The sequence below is a fragment of the Corvus hawaiiensis genome, chromosome 1 (assembly GCF_020740725.1).
Source record: "Corvus hawaiiensis isolate bCorHaw1 chromosome 1, bCorHaw1.pri.cur, whole genome shotgun sequence".
Lineage (NCBI taxonomy): Eukaryota > Metazoa > Chordata > Aves > Passeriformes > Corvidae > Corvus > Corvus hawaiiensis.
Genome location: NC_063213.1, coordinates 35,178,008 through 35,200,147, shown reverse-complemented (window position 1 = coordinate 35,200,147; position 22,140 = coordinate 35,178,008). Strand labels below are relative to the sequence as shown.

At 41.9% G+C, this 22,140-nt stretch overlaps 2 protein-coding genes across 8 annotated transcripts in view; one reads left to right on the top strand and one right to left on the bottom strand.

The window, feature by feature from the left end:
- Positions 1 to 14,130, top strand: part of LOC125324274 (myosin VIIA and Rab interacting protein) — a 214,648-nt gene extending 200,518 nt beyond the window's left edge. For 6 of the 7 annotated variants that reach the window (XM_048299959.1, XM_048299936.1, XM_048299950.1 and 3 more), the window contains 6 exons: positions 3,235 to 3,429; positions 7,224 to 7,385; positions 9,482 to 9,586; positions 9,677 to 9,737; positions 10,543 to 10,661; positions 11,310 to 14,130. In XM_048299959.1, coding sequence (XP_048155916.1) covers positions 3,235 to 3,429; positions 7,224 to 7,385; positions 9,482 to 9,586; positions 9,677 to 9,737; positions 10,543 to 10,661; positions 11,310 to 11,342 — 675 coding nt within the window. In that variant the 3' untranslated portion in view covers positions 11,343 to 14,130. The remainder of the gene's footprint in view (positions 1 to 3,234; positions 3,430 to 7,223; positions 7,386 to 9,481; positions 9,587 to 9,676; positions 9,738 to 10,542; positions 10,662 to 11,309) is intronic. The other variant, XM_048299967.1, reaches the window with a different exon arrangement.
- Positions 14,131 to 15,415: 1,285 nt separating this feature from the next.
- On the bottom strand, positions 15,416 to 20,610 carry LOC125335114 (prolactin-releasing peptide-like). The gene is made up of 3 exons (XM_048322431.1): positions 20,579 to 20,610; positions 17,588 to 17,756; positions 15,416 to 16,024 (listed from the first exon to the last, which is right to left on the bottom strand). The coding sequence occupies exons 2-3, from the start codon at positions 17,733 to 17,735 to the stop codon at positions 15,846 to 15,848; spliced, it is 327 nt and encodes a 108-aa protein (XP_048178388.1). The 5' UTR covers positions 17,736 to 17,756; positions 20,579 to 20,610; the 3' UTR covers positions 15,416 to 15,845.
- Between the last annotated feature and the right edge of the window lie 1,530 nt (positions 20,611 to 22,140).

Sequence of the window (22,140 nt, the reverse complement as noted above, 5' to 3'; positions counted from 1 at the left end):
TACAGGATATTTGTTATATTCAGTGCATACATGTATGTGTGTATGCTTGTATACACGCACATTTTTAGCATTTCATTGGTGTTAAGACTCAACCACAAAGAACTCAGAGAAATAGAGCATGTTCTTTTGACTTATCTTTAACATATTTGTGACCATGGAAATTAATTATCATAAAAAGGATAAATGCATGTTTTCCTGATTCCATTAAACGCTTAGTCTCAAGTTCAGTAAAAAATACGGTTCTCATAACTAGTAGAAACACTCATACTTGGGTCTACTGCATGGATTTGATTTGGGAGCAGTGGTGTTGATTCAGAAGTAGGGTAGCACAGTTGAAATCAGGATGCATCCCAGGGTTTCAAGAAGAATGGTTGCACTTAGCTTTCCTGTGCTAGATATTTGTACCAGACATCTACCACATCCATATTAGTTCTTTGACTCACTTGACAAGACAGAGCCTGCGTCACGGCATAACAGCTGTCTCTGTGAATCACTTAGAGGTGTAAACAATGACTTTCTGGCAAGGGCAAGATAAATTAGACAACCAAGAGGTGTTTAGAGCAATTTGAAATCCACCTACCAGGGTGATCTTGATGTGTGTGTGTCTGTGAATTTTAGGTGATTTTTATATGATCTTGTAAATCCTAAGTTTGACATGGGTGGTTGGGGAGGGGAGAGGTTTGTGAAGCACAAAAACCCTGCAACACACTTTCTTCTTTTATTATTATTTTTTTAATTTATTTTGGGTTCTTCCCATTACACATGTTAAATACTTATATCTAGAGCACCTCACTATATTTACAAACTGACCATTTTGGAACATGAGCTGTTTTAACAGTGTTTGACAGTTGCTCAGAAGGAGGGTAAAACATATGGAAAACCATTAACTAAGTATCCAGTTTTTTACAAATCACATTTCTGCACATACGGAGGATTAGATTGGACATTAGGAAGCATTCCTTTGCTGTGGGGTTGCTCAAACATTGGCTTCCTAGAGAGGTGGTCAATGCCCAACCCTGTCAGTGTGTAAGAGCCATTTGGACAATGTCCTTAACAACATGCTTCAACTTTTGGTCATCCCTGAACTAGTCAGGTAGCTGGACTAGGCGATCATTCGTCATCTTCCAAATGAAAAGATATTCTCTTCTCTTCTCTTCTCTTCTCTTCTCTTCTCTTCTCTTCTCTTCTCTTCTCTTCTCTTCTCTTCTCTTCTTTCCTGTTGAACTTCTTTTCCTCTAGCCATTACCTATTGAGAAGCTAGGGTATTTTTCACTCAAAATCTTGATTTCACAAAGATTTCTATCACAGACCACTTTACCTGGAAAACAGAAAAATTATTTCATAGTAATTGGTCTGTGAAAAATGCCAATATGGATTCTCCTATTGTGGTATAAAAATAACTTTTTCTAGTTCAATTTAATCTTTTTTTGAAATTCATCATTAACTACAAAGGATAATAAAAAAAACTTAAGAAATAATGACACTAAAGTGAGGCTACAGTTCTTGAAATGGAGAACATACATCAGTGAATATGATGAAGAATATGTAGTGTCTGGCCTTCATCCTTTTTTGTTCACTACTCACAGAATATAAGGACTAGGTACTTGTGGAAGCAAATAATAAAAGAAAGTAGCATTGATTTGTCTCTTCTTTCCTATAAAATTATTGATCTGTTTTTAACCTAATTGGCACTTGTGAAAATAAATGGAAAAAAACAGTATGCTATTCATGGGGTTCAAGTATTTGTTCTCAGTAAGAGAGTCCCAGGCCTGCTTGTTTGGGGCTGTGTTGGCTGTCCTAACAAGCTAAAGATCTGAGTGCTGCAGCATACTGTATTTGCTTTGTTCTTCTTCTCTTGAATCTCTCATTCTAATTATTTCTTGTAATTCAGAGGAGTAACAGTGCTAAAGATGCCTTAATGTATTGATACTCAACAATTGAGTATGTATTGCTAAAAATGTAGCTTTTCAGTAAAAGTCTTATCTAACATAAGAATGGACATCTGATTAAAGGAAAGAGATAATGGAGGTAGGTTTCCAGTTAACCCATCAGAATTTATGGGAATCAGAAGAACAGTATTTCTCCTATATCCTGCTTTTATACATTTTTAATCTGTTATACTCTCCTGTACCATAGAATTTACTGTATAGAATCCAAAGACTGTCCGTTTCCTCAGTATTGATCCACAGATATTTTGTTTGTGAGAATATTTACAGACAGGTGAGCCCCTAATTCACATGCGTAAGTATTTGCAGATTTGAGGAATTAATTAAATTTTGGTCTAAAATTTTTCACACTTTCTTTTAGGCAAAGTACCATTAAAGGTATTGCATATATATTCAGTGACAGCATTTTTATTGGCTTCAACAAGCTTTGGCTCAATCTTCAAGCTGTATAGTTTGGATGTTGAGCTTGGTGCTTGAAGGTACATCAGGTGAAATTTTATTCCTCCATCAGAGGAGTTGTCCTGAAGCTTAAAGCTATGTGAGAATCATAAGAATCAGGACAGTTAATTACAAATTAAAAGTAAGGAATACTGCTAGAAAGGTTTTCAGTTGTTTTTAAAAAGTTGATAAAACTGCATGCTTTTCCTTGGTATCTGATATAATTTAGTCCATATTAAAAAAACAGGTAAACTGAAATTTAAAATAAAAGGATATGAGTGTTTGCACACTTATAGCTCAATCTTTTTTTTTTTTTGGTGATCATTTAATTCATAGTAAGAATTTTAGTAAAATGCTATCCTTACAGGGCTACTGAAGATTGCTTTTCCATGTTTGCATCTGCAGTGAAACGGCTCCTGTGGATACAGACATAGATGATTGCACATCTCTTTGCCAGTATCCAAAAAGGAAAATTGTGTTTTAAAACATGTTTAAAACACTTTTGCAAAATCAGCTTTATGTAGCTCACTTAGAGTTTAAAGCTGGATATCTGTGTGCTCCTTTTGGATAAGATTTGGACCATACCTCCAGTAGAATTGTGTTGTAGAATTGCATGTGTATGTTATTCTGCATGCTGTAGCACTGTGGGTATGTGGAAAGGGGAGGGAGGAAAAGATAAGTAAACTCCAATGCCATTACTTGGTTCTTGCCATGGTCTGGTTGCAGCACATGGCCATGGATATGGTTTTAGCATGGCTGAAGCTGTGGCTGATAGAAGGTGATTTATATCTTACCCCTCTGTGCTAATTTAATGCTGTTGTTTTCTCTGTCTGTTCTTGTAACAAAATAGAAGTACTCTGCTGTCTCTCTCTGCAACATATCTACAGAAGTCCTGAAAGTCATCAACGCCACTGAAGAACTGATAGCAGAATCCAGCGATGCCTGCGATTTCCCAGATGACAGTCAGGACAGAGGGAGAGGAACCCTCCCGCTGGGCACAGATCCCGTCAGACTCGATGAGCAGCTCACCACCCTGGAAGAAAATGTAAGGACAGAAATCAGTGTGTGAAAGAGTCACATGTGAGTGAGTGCCCCTGTGAGTGTGCACCAACTCAAAAGGGAAAGCACATGGGCAGCATCAGTGGATGTTCAAAATTAATTTGGGGTTTTTAAACAAATATACAAACAGAAGAAAAAATTGTGTTTCAGCAGTGCTTAGCTGTGTTGGTGGGGGTTTTTTTGTCAGTACTTTAAAATATTGAGGGGAGGGGAGTTGGATGCTTTGAGGTTTACAACTAAATTTAGAAACTCTATCTCAAAAGCTCACTTATACCCTCCAAACCCTTGTGGCTGTGTGGCTATGCCATGCCTGGCTGAAACCACACATCTCCCAGTCTCAGCACAGCCTCATCACTACAAGGGCAGGTGGGGAAAGCATGTTCCCAGTCACACAGAGAAGTGGAGAAGCTCTTCCTCCCCCCACACATCCCCAGTACACCGTGCTGAGCACCCAGGGAGCTGGAGCTGCCTCCTGCACTGCTAGAAAGAGCAGGCTGGAGAATCTGAATTAAACAAACATTTGTTTGTCCATGTCCAAAAAAAATCAGAAAATCATCTGTCTTTTTTCATGAGTACCTGTCATCTGCAGGAGAAAGTGCAATGCTGAATCATAGAGGGAAGTCACTACCCATTGGAAATTTTTGTGAATCCACTTAATGGAGTTGGTACACCTGAAACTTTCGATTTTCTCTTCCTTCCACATTTAAGTGATTACATTTCAGTGATCTGTCCCTTCATTAGGAGCTCTTAAAGATCTCATAGGAATCTTCACTGTCCCATTATAACATCCTGATCAATTCAAGAAAACAAATCCTGGTTTCCTTTAGCTACAGAAAATTTACAGACAGAATCTCCTCTTAGGAGATAAAATCAGTTTCCTCCACAAAAACACATTTCCATAGCAGCTCCAGGCTAAGAACTGAGTGGAAGATACCCTATGGCACTAAAAGCCAGTCCTGGCACCGGACTCTCTCTCTGAAATACTAAAGTGTTCTAGCTCCAAACACCACAGAATTCATCTGGTAGGAAAATGAATACGGAATAAAAATCCAAGTCCGGGCTGGACCACATCTTCAGAAGAACTAAGAAATTCTGCAAGACAGAGAGCAATTTGGGGAAATCTGCTCCCACTGGATTTTTTTTGGGGAACTGTGTTGTAAACTACCTAAGGTGCATGGGTTTTTTTCCCCAATTGCACTCTTCTGATCCCTCCCAGCAGTGTGGAGCTTTGGCATCTGTGGTGCTGTGGCCTCCAATCATTCATTTGGGCCAAGAATTTCTCACTGAGCAGACACTGGGCACAGAGGCAGAGCATTTCTTGCTTTGTCATCGCCCTCACTGCAGCATCTCTGGTTTATCTTCTCCCAGTTCTCTGCAGAATTCGCAAGATACCCAGCTCAGCCTTGCTGTGTCCCCACAGTATATCTTTCTCTGTCCCTCTGTCACAGGACATGAAGTAGGTGGCAAAAATTTCACAGTTTTAAGATTTCACCATTTCAGTCCATGGTAAAGAGCATTTAGAAATCCAGGAAACTATAACTTTTCCCATTGGAGTTGGGGCCGTATTTACATGAGCCACAGGCTCTTTGCAGCAGCTTCTGCAAGAGGATTTGGGTGTTTATAAACACTTTGTTCATTTTTGCTCTCTCTAGCCTTTTGAGGACTGTGCATGCAGCAGTGTGGAGAACGTAGGGCCATCTGTAACAGCAAAATGTTGGGGTTTCGTGGAAGCTGTACATACCTAAATGATGGTCAAATAAGTCTCCACAATCTAAATGTGAATGTATGAATAAGGGCATCATTTAGGGGAGGCCTGCAAGGACACCATTGCTGTTTGGAAGTGTAACAATTGTTCAGGTAAAGAGAATATTCTTTAGAAAAATATTTTCTTCAGATCCAGCTGGAAAATGTTCATTAACATTTCACAAATGTAGGGGCTGATTGAGTTATGGAAAAATTGATGAACTTCCTTTCTCACATTTTTCCAAGTCACATTTTCTTGAAATATATTTTTCACCTCTTCGAAAGGACATCTTACTGTGCAGTTTTTTGCCACAGCACTTAAATGCATCTTTTCTTTAACTTTCTAAAGATGCTTCTGTTCAAAATGTCCTATTTCTTCTTTCTCTAAGCTTTTAGATGTGACAGGGAAATCTAAAAAAATCACCTTTTAATCTGAACTGGCTGTGGTATGTCATACTTAAAAAGTGTATCATTTAAACAAATGGAAGGAATAATTAAACCCCACAAAAACAGGAGCATTTCTATTTAAATCATCATGTTAACTTTATGGACCACCCGTGTCTCCAGGTACTTCAGCAAAGATGTTACAACAGATCACTTACTTCTTCTAGGTATGTTTTTCAAAGATTTCATGCCTGCAGTTAGAATGTGTTCTTACAAGATGCAATTTGTATAGATGTACTGATTTTGTTTCTTAGCAAAGTCACAAGCATGAAAAAACCTATCTACAACTGACACAAAGAAAAAAGAAAACTATTGCAAGCAATTAAGAAACACTAATGAAGTAGAAAAATAATAAAAAGTAAACACATTTTGATTTGGCCATTCTCCACCATTTTGATCCATAAAGTCAGAATATTGCCATAAATTATTTTAATACCTCTTATGTCAAAGAGGTATGAATGATCCAGGAATTGTGGGCAGATATAATGACTGGAGTGGAAGACGTATAAAATGAAGGTATTGGCTCAAGGATCTGCTTCAGATCCTGTTTGCTTGTCCCTTGAACCATGGAGTCGGCCACAGCCATGTTTACTTCATGCTGGGTTTGTAGCAACATGGTCTTTACTGCTATTACAATGGGGAAATCAGAATATATATTTCATTGCCACTGTGCTGTTACCAGCTTCATGGAAACAAGTCTCTTGGCTAACAAGTAAATAGGCAGAAAGTGCAGCATTTTCATGTGGTTCTGCACACTTTTAAGCACAGATGTCAAAAGCTAATGCTTGAAAATTACCCTTTTCTGTAAACCAGTGACCTCCATCCAGCTGTGTACCTTAGGGTGTTTTGTGAAATAAAAGAAACAATAAAACACAGTGTATCACTAATTACTGCTCTGAGGAGCTGAATGGGAAATGAAACCTTTAGCTGTATTTATAGATACCAGAGGTGGGCCAAAATAGTAAGAGTTGTTCATTTTTAGGGAAGAACTCTGAATTATAACATCAGTAATTCCCTCTTATGTAGCCCAAATAAGCCTGTTGATCCTCCACACGTTCACTCAAAGGCCCAGGAGGTGGGAAGGTTTTGCCTGTTGTATATTTGGGTGAGAGCAGGATGGGATGGAAAATCGTTATACATATAAGCACATTTACTCCATAGGAAGTTAATAACTATTTGCTGCTGAGCAGTTATGCATGCAGTTTTTACTGCCAGAAGGCATTTAAGTGGGTTTAAAGAAACACAGATTTATATGAGGCATAATCTGTTGACTTCCCTTTATGCGATTGAATATCAATAACAAAAAAGCCAACTTTTCAACTTTCTTCTTTGCCGATCAATCTGGAACAAATCTGGTTTGTACCATTGTAGCACCTATGAAATCTGTAATGCAGTCACCTCGTTCGTCCCTTCTCTTTGTGGATGTGTGTTTTTCCGATTATTTCCCCACAACTTTCATCTGCCAGGTAAATCTCCCTGTGGTGGGCTAGCAAGCCGGGAAGTTTGCAGGTATGATGGAAAATGCAGTCTGCTCAAACCTGCATGCCCACAAACCAGAAGCCACTGACACCTGTCCCTGCCTTGGCCCTGCAGGTGTACCTGACAGCCAGCACAGTGTATGGGCTGGAGGGGCAGCTGACCAACCTGGAAGATGCCGCACGCAAGATCAACAGTGTTACTGAGGAATCTGAGCTGGCCGATCTGGAGGATCAGGTGGCCACAGCAGCTGCCCAGGTTCATCATGCAGAGCTTCAGGTGAGGACAGCAGCTCCTCCCCATCTGCAGGTTTTGCACTGCCTTGCCTAACACCCACCTCAGCGTGCACACTTTGAATATTCTTTCGTACTGCCGTAGTCTGATGATCTAAGGATGCTGACAGCATCACACAAGCTGAGCAGAGCATAACTGAGCTGTGTAGCTCAGCCCAGCCAGATGTACTATATCTGTTTGTTTCTTCCCTCAGCTTGGTTTTGGACATGGGAGCGCAGCAGCCTCTTACTGCAATACTAATGCTGGACTGCTCCTTGCTGCCAAGCAGCTCCCATGCTGCGCTCTGTGTCGTGTGTGTGGGCCTGGTCAGACTGCAAATAGTGTCTGAGGCAGTTTATCTAATCAGCAGCTTGTAAAGCACTTCCCAAAAGATGCCAGTGTTGGCAGCTTTCTACCAACAAAGGCCAATGGCAGCCAGAGGCTGAGCCAAGCACCTAGCCTAGGGCTTGCATGCCTGCCGTGGGATTTAGGTGCTAAGCAGCACATATCCGAGCCAAAGGCAAGAAATCTTGGGCACTGTGATCTAGCGGGCTCCAGAAAGGCTGGAGCTCAGAGCACGTTGTGATCTGGTGCTAAAAGCTGAACAAGATAACATTGCCAGAGCTCAAGGGGCTGACATGGCTTTCAGCTCACTGCCCAGTCTGTACCCAGCAAGACACCCTGACCTGCCTGTGTCAGGGTTTAATGGGAAGTACCTGGTGATTTTACTCAGTGGAAGCATGCTCAACTCAGGACTGAGCAAAGATCTGAGAGCCTGACATGTCTCTGATGTCAGAAATGCATTGTTGCACTGATTAGTTAAAACCTTAGGTTTTAACTTTTATATTTTTCAAATTATGTACTGCTTAGTGTGTGACTCTGAAGTTTCTTGTAGCCTGGTAATTTCTGCTCTCTCGTGCTAGGTAGACATAACAAAGCCTCTCTGGGCCTGCTCTCCAAGGACAGCCAGACCATCCTAGGCCCAAAAAGTATAAACCAAAGAGCCTCTAAGGGGGGGAAATCTGAGGGGAATTACATCATTAAACTGAAGCTTTAATTGGAGAATTAATCCTGCTATGCAAATGAACCAAACCTATGAAAGTGTGAAGAACTCGTGACCTGTCGTCCATCTCAGGGTCCATCTTGGCAATGGCCTCTGGCCCCCAGGGGGTACCTTTGAAGGCCTTTCAAATAAATACCTACCTTATTCCCTTACTCCTGTCTTGTCTCTGTGTCTAGGAGGCCTCTCAAGGCATCAGCACTACTTGGCAAACTGGCAGTGGTGTTTTGTTGGCTTTAGTCATTATCTTAGAGTAAATCTGCTAATGGGGGTGACAGGGAGAAGGAAAGAGGCCTAAGCTATGCAAGGAAGCCAGTGGAAGATCTTCTGCAAAGTGAAGCCAATTGTGGTTTCAGGTGTCATTGTGAATCAGGAGCTGGGTTCTATGTCTGACTTCCCTGACTCTTCTTTCTCTTTGTCAACACTTGTTTCCACTACTCTCAATATCAGACTACTTTCCCCTGGCAATTTGTTTTCCATTCAGTATTTTTATATAGTCTGTGCCTGCATTTATGCATGCTTGTATTTAATATGCATATACATTTGCACTATAAATACTTATGATCAAATGTTTAGATTTTGTGACAGAGGATGTACTTTGTGTGTGTATTAAAATAATTTTGAGTTACGAAATGTGTCCCACAAAGTCATTCTTTGAATGTAGCCTTTTAAAAACACAGCTTGAATGAATTTGGGATTATGCAGCTAAAGGTAATTGGGAGATAGCAGATGCAGGTTTTCTGTGCTCCTTTCTTTTTTTCCTCAAAAGGAGTAAAATGTCTCTTCCTTGGAGTCACAAGGTAGGTTGGATTGTTCTTTTACTCCATCTTTACTAACAAATTAAGCCCCTTTTAATGTCAAGACTAAAGAATGCAGGAAAGTGTCAGAATTGCTGAAGAAGTTAGCCATCTGTTTGTATTTTCTTATAAAAGAGGATTTTACTGGGGGAGGGTTATATTTTAGTAGTGGCATCCACAGTAATTTTAAAACTTCTTTTCCCCCCTCCCCATCTGTCTGTCTCTCTCTTTTATTTTCTTTGAAGATTTCAGATATTGAGAGCAGAATATCAGCTCTCACTGTTGCAGGCTTGAACGTGGCTCCCTGTGTTCGCCTGACAAGGAAACGGGATCAAAAGCAAACAAACCAGGTGCCAGAACATTATGTTCAAAAATACATTGGGGAAATCTTGCCTCTTTCTCTATAATGGAGTTGAGTAATGCATATGTGTTGTTTACAGATGCATACAATAGACACATCAAGACAGCAGAGGAGAAAACTTCCAGCTCCACCAATAAAAGGTGCGCTTGAATTGTTATACGAATTAGAGAGAGAGAGATGCTCTTTATAAGATTCAATATAATGTACAGGTTAGCAAAGTAGGGAAAAGTTGAAGTTACGAAGTGAACAGAGAAAGCCTAATAGACTGTCCCATCCTCCTCATTTTCCACGTACTTGCATTATGTAAAATACCCCTTTGTCACATTAAAAAGCATCACCACTTTCTCTTCAGTGAAAGTTGTGACAGTGACAAGTAAACAAGAGCAAAGGCAGAAGGCTGAGAAATGTTGAATACTTGAACCTGCAAGAGGGGTGCTGCTGCTCCAGCGTGGCTGGGGTTTACTTTGTGAGACCAAGTGGTCATAGTGTTTTATTTACCAAAAGCCAGCTGCCGCCCTCCGCAACCCACCACTTCTTTAATGTCTATATTTGCTGATTTCAGTCCATATGAAGTGGCTCAGCAATGTTCCTGGTATGTCAGACAATGGCTGTGAAATGTCTTTATAATATCAAGTGGGTTTTTTCTTTTATGATTTTTTGTGGATTTTTATTGGGGTTTTTTTAACTCTGCTGTGCGTTATCTCTGACAATTCTAGGGCTTGGTTCACTGCACTATTCTTTTGTAATTCCACTGATTGACATGGCCTCAAACTTTAATAAATTTGGAGTACCACAGCCTGCTGTTTTTAATTTAAATTAAATCCAGCTTTCCTCATACATCTTAGGGGAAGTTTTATCTCTCTAGAAGCTGTGACTCTTCAGAAGTATTTTTGTATCTGCTTCAATCTCTTACGTGAAAAATCTCCCCTTTTGTATTTTACCCAGGTGAAAAAATAGATAGTTCTCCAGTAACCACTGTCAGAACATTTAACAGAAACTTCATGCTTCAAGGATCTCTAACACAAAGAACTAAAGAAAGGAAAAGCACTGCCAAGGACTTAATGGTAAACAAATGTTTTCAAAACTCTGTTAAAAGCTGTTAAATAAAGAGATAGCACTATCTGTGTAGGCAGCTGTATTTCAGCATCTTCAGAAATCTTTTTTTTTGATAGTTTGAGGAACAAATATGACCAGGGTCCTGGAAGAAGTCTGATTATATACCATAGAATAGCAGCTCCTGAATTTCAGCCTGTGATAATGCAGCCTGGCTGCCAGGTCTCCAGGAATGTGTTACCCTTATTTTTTAAAGAATAAATAAATTTGTCATCCCCTGCATTTCAGACTTCTGAACCAGACCCTCACAGAACCTGCTGCACATTGTAACTTGGCAGGTGAGAGTCACCTTGAATTTCACTAATTGTTGAGAAATGTTCAAAGGTTACCTAAGTGGAATTTAAGGGGTAGATGGATCATACATTGGCTCTGCAGGGTTTGAACAAAGAGGCTTCACTCAGGACACCCAGGACAGCTGTCAGTCATTTCTTCTACAGCAGCCATAGCAGGATAAGGAAAAAAGCTGGCTGTCCCAAAGCGGTCTGCCACAGGATATGTGGGAAATATGTGGGGAGGTGAGAAGGGCTGGCTCTGTTCTTCAGCAGGCTTGTTTAGTCCTTCACTCATGTTTTTCTCTTTCCTGTCCCTTTCTGTTCTAGGAACCTGCTATAGGATCTGCTGTGATGTACTAAACTTACACTTCCCTACTGCCAATAACACACTGCCTAAGGCTGTACACTTGAGTGCCTTTTCTTAACAGCCATTGTGTATGTCCAGCTGAAAATGGACCCTCAAGAACCCACAGAGCCTCAGTTATAGGGCTGCATTTGGATACCTCACTGAGAAAGCTGTCCAAGTCTTCAGCATTGTGGTCTGCTATAGGAAACTCTGCCTTAAAGTTCTCAGAGGACTCTAGACAGGATGCTGTGTTTCAAAAGCAAGGCTCCACATTTTAAGATGCACTTTTTCTCCCTATCGATTGTACTAAAGTATGTTGTCTTTAAACTGCAGTATGTTTTTGTACACTCAATCAATCATAATTATAGGCCAATTAATCTGCCAAAGCAGACCTGTGATCCTTATTTTCTGGCCTCTTACTATTCATGTGGGCATCTGTCTTGTCAAGCAATAAGAACAACTCCGTGCAGTGTGTGCTGCTTTTCAGCTGCTTGGAGGGAGAGGAGAATCTGTGTACCTCGCTCTGCCCCCAGGGAGTCAATGGAGGTCTTGGGAGGGTTGGTAGGAGGAGGAAGACTTCTCTGTTCACTGAGAATACATTTCTCAGATTGAATGTTCCACCTCCAGAGCTAGGGATACTGCTCTAGGCAGCAGGGGTGTCATGCTGAATCAGAAACTGGTGGCCACGCATGTGGACCAGATGTCTGCTGACTTATGATCCCAGTGTCTGGAAACGTCTGAACAGTGTTAAAGAAACCAACACCTTCGTATGTGTCGTTCTTCTTGGCAGCATTGTCCACTTGGTGGTGACCAGCCATGCTGTAGTTCAGAATAAATTCTGTCCAAACCTTCAATATTGGAAAAAGGAAGTGAAAGCATTGGGGATGAGATCTCTGCTGACTGACTAGTAGTTGTAGGGTGGCTGCAGCTTGCAAGAGATTCCTTTCTGACATTCACTGGTGTTTCTGAGAAGAAGGCAAATATAGCCCAGACATCAGTTCCTATACTAGTCTGGAGTCCCCAGAGAATAGCTGGGGCCTGTTGCTGGTGCCACATGCACCCCTCTACCACTGGACCACTCTGAATTGGATTGTGAATAGAAATATTCCTTCTTTCATTTCTTGAGACCGTTAACAGGTGAGTCAAACTACAAGGCCCTTCGGCAGATGCCCAGGAGGGAGGATGCTGCTTACAGGGTGTCCCTCTCACCCTTTCGTGGGAGAACATTGCCAATTTGTGGTATTTTTTGCTCTGAAGAATACAAAGAAGGTAGTCAGAGGAGGTGATAAGCCAGTGAATCCCTTACCTTCCCCACCAGTTGCAGAGCAGGTACCCAAGTGCAGATGGGGTTGATGTGAAATGTGCTATAAAAGAAGGCATGGGCTGGCAAGTTCCCCCTCAGCATTAAGGAGTGGTGAGCTCTCCCAAGAGCTGTGGGTGCCAGGAAGGAGGGGAATTCCTTCTTTCCCTGGGCTCCTAGTGAACACCCATGAGCAGAGTGCCACACATTACCTGCCATGCAGCAGGAAAGCAGTTCCCTGGGACACCAGGCCATGAAATGTCTGTGGTTGGGCAAATACAAGCAAAACAGGGCAACTTTCCTGACTTGGCTGGATTTAGGGGCGTGAGTGGGGAAGACAAGGAATGGCTGGATAGGTTGATTGGAACAACAGTGCCAGTTGCAAATCTGCCATCCACATTTGACATCTAGCTTGTCAGTCCTCTGATGTCCAGCTGCATGTGAGGAAACCTTGGAATAAATAAAACCATCTTCCCACTTGTAAGTGTCACTCCATCCCTTCAAAGAATTTCCATCTGCCCAAGATCTGACCCAATGTGTTGGGTGAAAATTTCTGGGTGAAATTAGGCCTTCTTTTACTCTCACACAATACTAATTCTCTGAAATTGGTTTGCACAGATGTGAGGGAAGAATTTGGCCCACTCTGTTTAATATATAAATATATATATAAAACAAATAGATTTTATTTATATATGCAATCCAGTAAAGGAGATTAAAGAGAGTAGGATGCCTAGTAATTTTTTTTTGTTACTCAGTTTCCTCCTCCATTGACTGTTCTTGTGTATGTATACAATACATTCCCAGGTTCTGGTTTATGCAGGTATGTGTGTTATCAAATGTCATTAATGGTGGTTGGTCTGCATATTCGTCTAATAAATAATAACTAATATTGTGTATGTAATATCAATACAGAAATGACTAATTTTAATAGAATAACTCTTTGGCTTTTTGTTCTGTTAGTGTGATTTAAACAAGCCAACAAAGTTTGGAGTAGGTTGTTTTCCTTAAGAGGCATGAAAAGCAACTATTATCGTGTTACAATGTTAAAATATTCAGTCTTCTTTGACAGACAAATGTGTACTGTGTAGGCATTGCAAAAAAAAAAAAACCTTAAAAAAAAATCCCACCTGCTCTAAGGCATTTGAATTTTTACAAATGTTTATTGTGCCAAATACGTGCAAAGATATAATTTACTGTTTTAAAAAAAATCATAAAAGCATATGTTATAGCATACAAAGAATTATTTTGTCATCAAGTGATTTCAATCTTTAGTGTTAATATTTATATTTAGATTAATTTTTATAAATGAAGATATTTTAATGGGTAAAATGAAGACTATATGACCTATTTGATGAAGTCTGAGTGAATATTAAGCTTGCCTTGCTGTTGTTATCTGCATACTCACCAAGAATTATTGTCAAGAGAAATTATAAAAGAGTAAAAGCGATTTATGAAAAGAATGCCTTTTCAATTACTTGATTCATAAAGAAAACCAAAAAGTTCTTCTCTGTTGTTTGGATTTGTGTGCACTTTGGCCCAGAAGCGTGCAGAACCCACAGCCACACACAGTGCTGATGCACTGCCTGTCCACGAGTGACACCGTCACACCCGGGACATGGGCATCTCCACAGAGGTGCCGGGGTTTGCCGAGGGCAAGGGGGCACGCCAGGTTCACACCTCCTCCTCTAGGATTGGGGTGGGAGGAATCCTGTTAGGAACATTGGATGCTGTTCTTCAAACCATCGAGTCTGTTGGGTGAAATACCATCTCAAGCACAGTTTCTCAGGCAGAATTTCTTGATCTCTCTCTGGGATTGCTACAAAAACTGAGCAAGAACCCTGCCGATAACCTCGGTCTCACACTTCCTAGCAATGAATGCCAATCAAAATATTTATCAGCATATCTTCTCCACCATTAAAGCATTCAGTAAAATTAGTGTGTTTTAAGTAACACTTTGGGTTAACAGCTTTCTTGTATTATAAATGGTAGTAACTCCCTTATTATAGTAAAAACCCATTCCTTGCTGACAGTCCGTTTGCAAAAAGAGAAAGAAGGATTAAAATGTCTGCAATGGTTAATTCAACCATTATTCAATTTTAGTAGTAATTCTCACAAAGCACAACTAGAAGTGGAAGTCCATTCAAGTTTATCCTTTGCAGAATGATTCATGACCTGGATTTAACCATCTGTTATTACCTAAATTGTAAATTATCTTTTTTGATATAGATCATAGATTAAACTCTATTATTCCTCCTAACAGTTATTAATCAAGATGAAACACATTGTAAGTAACACTTCTTACAAAAGTAATACAACAGAGTTATATTAACATGAATAAATATGGGTATTGAGCTGTATCTTCAGGCTTATTGATGTGGACTAATGTAGTCGATGGTACATGGCTTGTGATCCTCAAAGAGTGAGTTTAGCTTGCTCAGACAGTGTACTTGGAAATAAAGACATTGTTTTAAAGGGAATCAACTCATTCAGGCCCTTTCCCCTTTTGGATAATGGTGCATGGTTATATGCAGTAGGCACAAAACTACTCCAAGAAGTTCAATTAGCCAATTGTTTTTTTCTTCAGCAGGGAGAAAATACTTATCTTTGATAGGAGCTCCTCTTTGTTCATTAATATCCCTCCAGCAGTACAGGATGAATCATGAAGGGCCACTGGGTACTTCAGAAGGGAGACATCCTTAGGAGTGGATGTTAACAATCTCTATAAAAGCTACACACAGAGAACCAGCATTTCATGCCATTAATGCCGGTACATTAAAAATTGGTAAGAGCCTTTTGTCTTTCTTCCAACCATTGCTTTTTATTTTTACATATTAACAGCCATTGACCTTGAAATATGACAGGAGGGTTTAAATGTAAATGATACATTTAACACTGCAGAGTTTAAATCCCAGCCCAAATGCTGTGTAGGTTTTGGATAAACCTAACAGTGAACCTAGCAGCGAACAGGATCAGGAGATTGATGGGGATGCACAATGAAGAAACATTTTTATAAGCTGTGGTGGCACTCAGTGCTAGTGTCCATGCATTGTCTTTTACCTGCACCCTGAACATGTTTCTTTTTGAAGGTACTTGCACGAGAAGCAGAAAAGAAGAGCAGCGTGGGATTGCTAGGCAAAAGCAGAACTGTAGGTCTGAGGTGCAGGGGAGGGCACAATTCAAAAAACAGAGGTTGAATTGCCACCTTGGGGAACAGAAATCACCAGTCATTGTCCTCTGTGTCCAATAATTTTTGCTCCCACAAAGCATTCAAGATGAAATCCAGGTGTCTGCTCACAGGCCTCAGGCTGCCATGGCTGCTTCTCAGCTGCCTCTTCCCGAAGCGACCGATGGGGCGAACACCACGGCCCACATACCAAAAAGGGTCGATCTCAGGACCTGCAATTCAAAGCAGTCAGTGAGGATGTACCGCTGCACTTGGAGGCAGTGTTTCCTCAACATCTTGAGGATGTTAGACAGCTTACTTGTAGCCCATGGGGAAAAAAAGGGAAAGGCCACAGCCAGACACACAGCTTACTGGTGCCTTTGAGGGTTACTTTCCATGTATAGAGCCCAAAGGAAGAAGATTCAGATGCAAAATTAATTTTCATCCATCTGGGATGCAACCTGCATTTCTAACATAAGCCAAAGGGCCCATCAAAATTTTCTGCAGTAGGTACCAGGTACACTATTTCTACAGGCTAACAAATCCACTGGATTGCAGAGGGGGTTCCTACATGAGAGGTAAACACGAAAAGTTAATTCTTGTTCACTTAGGAAGTTGTTTTCATGGATGACTTTTTTTTCTTTTAAACCTCTGACACATTACTTATTTTGGGGTCTAGTGCAGTTTTGGAGCAGGTGTGGGGAGGAGTTATAGTTGTATTAAAAGACTGTAATATTAAAAAGAATATTTTAAAATATTAAAGACTGTATATTTAAAGATATAGCAGCAGGGAAATTCTAAAACATGCTGGAGATTATGCCACCCTAAGGAAATGCCAAATTGTTCCAGAGCTAGACAACTGTCAAGAGCAGGAATAAATTACAATTTAAGTGCATTATATATCATCCCAGACACATGAAAGTCTTAGTCAAGGCAGCAGGATTTTCCCCTGTGAATTTTGATGCTTGAACAGAGAAAAAAATCCCTTTGCCTTTAAATTTCTCCGTATATACATCTTTTAAATCTTTCAGTACAGTGTTTAACAGCCTTCCTGCTCAACAAGACCCAAGAAACTTCCTTATTTTTCACCTGTCTACCTAAAACCTGAGGTTCCCAACATCTCTAGTCCTCTTTAATGGGGAGCCCAGACACCTTACTCTCCACAACCCCTCTCTTCTACTCCACCTACAATTATCAGCCTATGCTCCTTGGGGGAAGATGAGATTTCTTGATAAGATTTTCTGAAAAATCTTTAGGACTGTGTGCTAGTTTTAACTTGGGATACATGGTATCACCCTCACCTGGCTACCCTCGGTTCTTCTCAGCATCTCTGGAGATAGATACTTTAACCACTTGTATTTGGACTTTCAGACAGCTCACAGTCCCAGACAGAATTGAAGATGTCTGTAACATGAACTTAAGCTTCTGGCCCTTGCTTTCTATTTATTATATAGAAGTAGTTGTGTAGGTCTACAGAACACAGCTGAAAATTTGGTGCTTAAATATTTGATGTATATCACTTTACATTTTCTTGTCTATCCTCTGCACATTAGTGTCTTCTCTGATATTTATCAAAAATAACGCTATTTTCCTTGGCTAATTAAGGGCTGTGAGAAGGACATGAGGTTCTGTATATGTACTGACAAGTGCAAATGGAAGCACAGGGCCTCACACCAAGGTTTCACCATAGAAACACCTGCATGATTTGCTGTTGAACTTTGCCTGACAGCCCAGCCCTGATCCCTCAGTGCAGCAGAGACTGTGGGGTCACCATGTCAGGTGAGAATCATACTTACTTCTGTTGTCTATCTGATGCTTAAATGGCCTGCTCTGTCCCGAAGCAAAGCTGAGCGACACCAAGAGCATCAGGACATAGACAGTGACCAGCTTTAAGTGGTTTGGGGACCACTGGGCACGTGGTGTCCAGGAGATTGGATGCCACATGGCAGAGCAGTGGTGGGAAGGCTGTAAGGAGAAGAGTGAACATGGGGAACACATGTGAGTTAAAGCGCTCAAGGTGAAGGAATGTGTCAACTGTAATGGTATGTTCCTGCCCATCAGATCCATTTCATGCTCTTAAGTTCTGTGGAACACTGATGCTGGGGATGTCCTGGGCATTTCTCTTTGAAGGCAAAGGCTATGAAGTGGGCCATCTACTGAGATAAAAACTGGAGACTTTTTCTCTCCAGCAGTGAAAGCCTTCACAGGACACACAAGTCCTGGCCCTGAGCCCACTGCTGATTCTGTATGCCTCTCTGTATGACCACGGGCATTGGCCCCTAAAGTGTGTTTTAGCCACTACCACCAGCATACTTTCCTTGCTTGTAAAATGTGTCTAAAATTTGTGTTTTACACACTCTTTTTACAACTAAATGCATTTCAATATGAATGTCAATGCTCCTCCTGTGCCATCACACTGGTTTTTTTGCCAGTGTGCAAAATTAAAATTTCCAGTTACAGTTTCCACTGGTATGTCCCAGTCCTGTAAAGGCACCCAGATACCACAGAATGAGAAATCCCTCCCAATTCCCACAGAATAGGCTGGGCAGAACAGAAGGTGTTGAGCTGGGAAAATTGCATCCAGGAAGGGGAGGGAGCCAGGCTCTGGTTACCACTGTCTCCGGCATTTTGTACAAGCTTCCTCTCAGCAGCTCTCCCAGCTGTCATGCCAGGATAGTCTGTCTTGTGACATGCAAGGTCTGTCTCCACATCTGACATCCTGGAGCCTCTCTCTATAGAGCAGGAGCCTATTTGCTTAAGCATCATGTAAGTGATACAGATAGGCACAGAGGCTGTAGGAAATCCTCTCAGCTGTGCCTATACAGAGGCTTCTCTTTGTGTATATGCAGAATTTTTCCCCAGTTGCTGCCAAAATCTTAGCCTGCCTTCAGTACAGGCAGAGCAGGAATGAAAATATTTGATGCAAGATGCTTCCAAACACACCAAACAGGCAACGCAGCAAAAACACATGAAGAAGTTGGGTGTGTCTTTCACAAAAATGTAGCCAAAAGCTCCTTCGCCCCTAGTATTCAGTGAATGTTTCTCAAGGGCTTTTTCCCACACTGACGGTTGCTTACCAGGCAGCTTAGAGGAAAGTGATTTTAACTCATGATTTCAGAACTTCAGATTAACTTTTTCTAACTTGAATATCTCATGACAATCAGGACTAAATTATCTTAGTATGTAGAACCACATGGGATGGATTCTGCCTTCAGTTTCAGCTGGGGTAGCTCGCCTGTTGCTCCATTTTTAGCAAAACCTTAGGTTCAGTGAGACAAAAAGAAGGTGTTTTGAGGCATCTCTCTGGTGTGTTTACAGGGCTGCTGATAGGTTTTCCAGGTTACTTGTTCCCTGGTTTTGTGTCTTGGGTTTTTTTTGGGAACCGAGTTACAGAAAGAAAGAGCTTGCCTTCAGTTCATTGTTGATGAAAGACAAAAACACAGGGAAAAGCTTTTAGCACACACGTTTTCCTAAGCACTGCTGTGTCTCAGTACCCACCAGCTGGTCCTGTGCCTGAATCAGCCACTGCAGCCACTTTATATAGCATTGATATGTATTGAACTTTTTGTTCATACCTTGTCTTGGCTAGTGTTTCTGTGAAGAACATTGCTCCCACTGCTCCTCAATAAGTAACATGCCACCCCTAAATAATCAGGGGGCTCAGCATCTCTAATGCTCCCTAATTTTTCCTACACCTAATTGTCACACCACTGTTTATATGGTACTGTTTATGAGGTGCTGCACTGAGCATTTCTAACACCCAGCACCATCTTGTGACTAAGCAAAAAGCCTGGTTACCCACGCACAAGAGTCGTGTGGCTGAGAGATGGTCTGTGATCTCCTCAGGTCCAGACCTACCTTAACCCATAAACCTGCAGATTTCTTCCAAAAGGAAAATTGGAAAAAAACAAGACCTCACAGAGTCAAGCTGTGTGCCTCCATTTTCAACTATTAAATAATCATAAAAATTTTAAAAACTGACTAGTTGCAACAAAACTTGACACAATGAAAAGTTTCAGGAATAATTTTGCTCCTGGAGGTCAGCAAAATTCAGTGCCACTGTCATTTGATCAACTTGCCACTTCTGCTTGGTGCCCAAGCATAGTCTTTAAATTTTGGCTGAGCAACATCTGTGCAGCAGTCTGGCAACTTTAATCGACATGAGAGGGGAAAGTTAAAACCACAAATGAAGTTACAGTGAAGCAGCAGTATCACAACTTGCCATGGGTCTGTCTCACAAGGAGTCAGGGACCAGCCTGGCTCTCCCTCTGGGCACACAGGGGCTCTTATCATACCAAACCCAAGCTCTGCTTCGGATCCATCAGCTATAACCCTACCACGGTTGTCCTCGGAAGACAAGGTGCTATTAACTCTTTACACCCTAGACCAGCATCTTCCTTGAGATCAGCGGCTGTGTACACCCCCTGCGATGCAAACGTGAAAAGCCCTCCTGTTCGAAAGCAGCGTTGGAAGCACCACCGAGGGATAAAACCCCAAGCAAGCGCAGGCCCGGGACCAGGCTCGTTTCAGCGCCGAGAGCCAGGAGAGGTGCAGGCAATGCTGCGGAGTCCTGCCTGTGCTCTCCCCGCAGGGCACAGCTCTGCCCGCGGGGTCAGACACCCTGCCTCTCCACGGTCTGCTTCGCTAACAAAAACCGGGCCAAAGTTACTGAGCACAGGGCACAGCTCTGTATGTTAACGTTTTGGGCTAAAGCTCAAAAAGAAAAAAGGAAATTCAGCAAGAAATAACCTGGACAAGAGCTGAAGCAGATAGGGGAAGGCACTCACCTGTGTGCACCAAAGCTGCTTCTCAGGTAGTCGCTGCTCCAAGCAGGGCAGCTGATGGGGGCATGTGCCTTTTATACTGGAGGGAAGTGGACTTGAAGCAGGGAGGGGGAGTCAAGAGGTGGGCCAGCAGGACGTCAGCAGTACTAGTGAGTAGGATTTAAATTTACAAAAGGAGGAGTAGGAGAACAGAGGCTCTATTAGAAAGCCATTGATCAGGGAAGGAGGCTGGGAGCAGGAGTTGAGGACGGCACCAGGGGATTTTGGGGGGGGCATGGCAAGACACATGACTGAGGCCCCCAGACCCACCAGGAAGAGAGCAGAGGGAAGGGGGCTGCTGCCATGCCCCTATGAGTGGGGGGGCACAGACAGACGGGAGCAGCTACACTTTCTGCAAAGGAGAGCCAAGCTCTCTGTGCTGCCCAGCCGAGATGCTCTGTCTGAAGAGCATTATCTGCAGGAGGAAACACTCATGGCTGAGGATGAGCTGTGGGGAGAAAGAGGAGATGGACAGTGGGGAGCTAGCAGAGCTAGCAAGCTGGAACAAGTCAGTCCACACACTCCTTCCCCAGCCCTTGTTCCTCTTGCTGTTGTCCCATCTGTGTTTTGCTTAGGATCTTACTTGATGGCAGCTCTTTTTTCATTCAGCCCCAGCCCACAGCTGGGATCAACCCACACATGCTTAAGTCACACTGCAACACAGCACACAAGTAGCTGATGAAATCAGTAGTGATTCAGTGCTTAAGCAGGCCCTTGCCTGTTTTGTGGCAGAGAATATTTCATCTGCATGAGGCCAATATCTCAAGCAATATTGTATTTTTACAATAGGTGTCTCTTCTGAGTGGTTATTTTTAACTCTGTCTCTTGACTAATGTGTCACTGCAGCCTTGCTGTTAGGGATCTTGCTGCTGTAGAAGCTAAGACCTTGTTTACTCTGGTGGTTTGCAGGGGAGAGCAGCTCCGCTCCTTGGGCACCATGCTGCAGAGAGGCTGAGATATGAAGCATTACTGGGCTGACTGGGAGCTGCAGGCTTTCTCTTCACAGACCCATGTTCCTGCTCTGCTCCTGGTGAGGTACCCGAAGGAGCAATTTTAAGGTTGTGCTTTGAAAGGGGGCTCTGAGGCCTGACCTCATCCATAAACTGAGACTGCATAGGAAATACTGCAATCCCATTAGGATGAAGAGGAAGTTCAATAGCAAATATGTTCAGTTTTTCCATAAAGATGCTTCCAGCTGGGAAAACTTCAATGCACAAATAATGCTATTTCACTCTAGGCACCTCTGAAAAGAAATGAAATTATTTTATTTCCTAGGGGCAGTTTGTGGGGTGCTTCTACGAGGAAGCATGGTGAAATGTTACCTGGCCCTGCCCTTACTCACCATCCAAGCATCAAGTATCACTGGGAGAGTATGGTCACTAATCGCAGGGATTTTTCATTTCTGTGTAATAGTTTGTTTTACGGGTACATATATGAACAAAAGTGGTAAAGAAGCCTGAGAAATACTCTTCTGTTCTCCAATTTCCACCCAACAACAGCTAAAAGAAGTGTCTTCCTCATCCAAG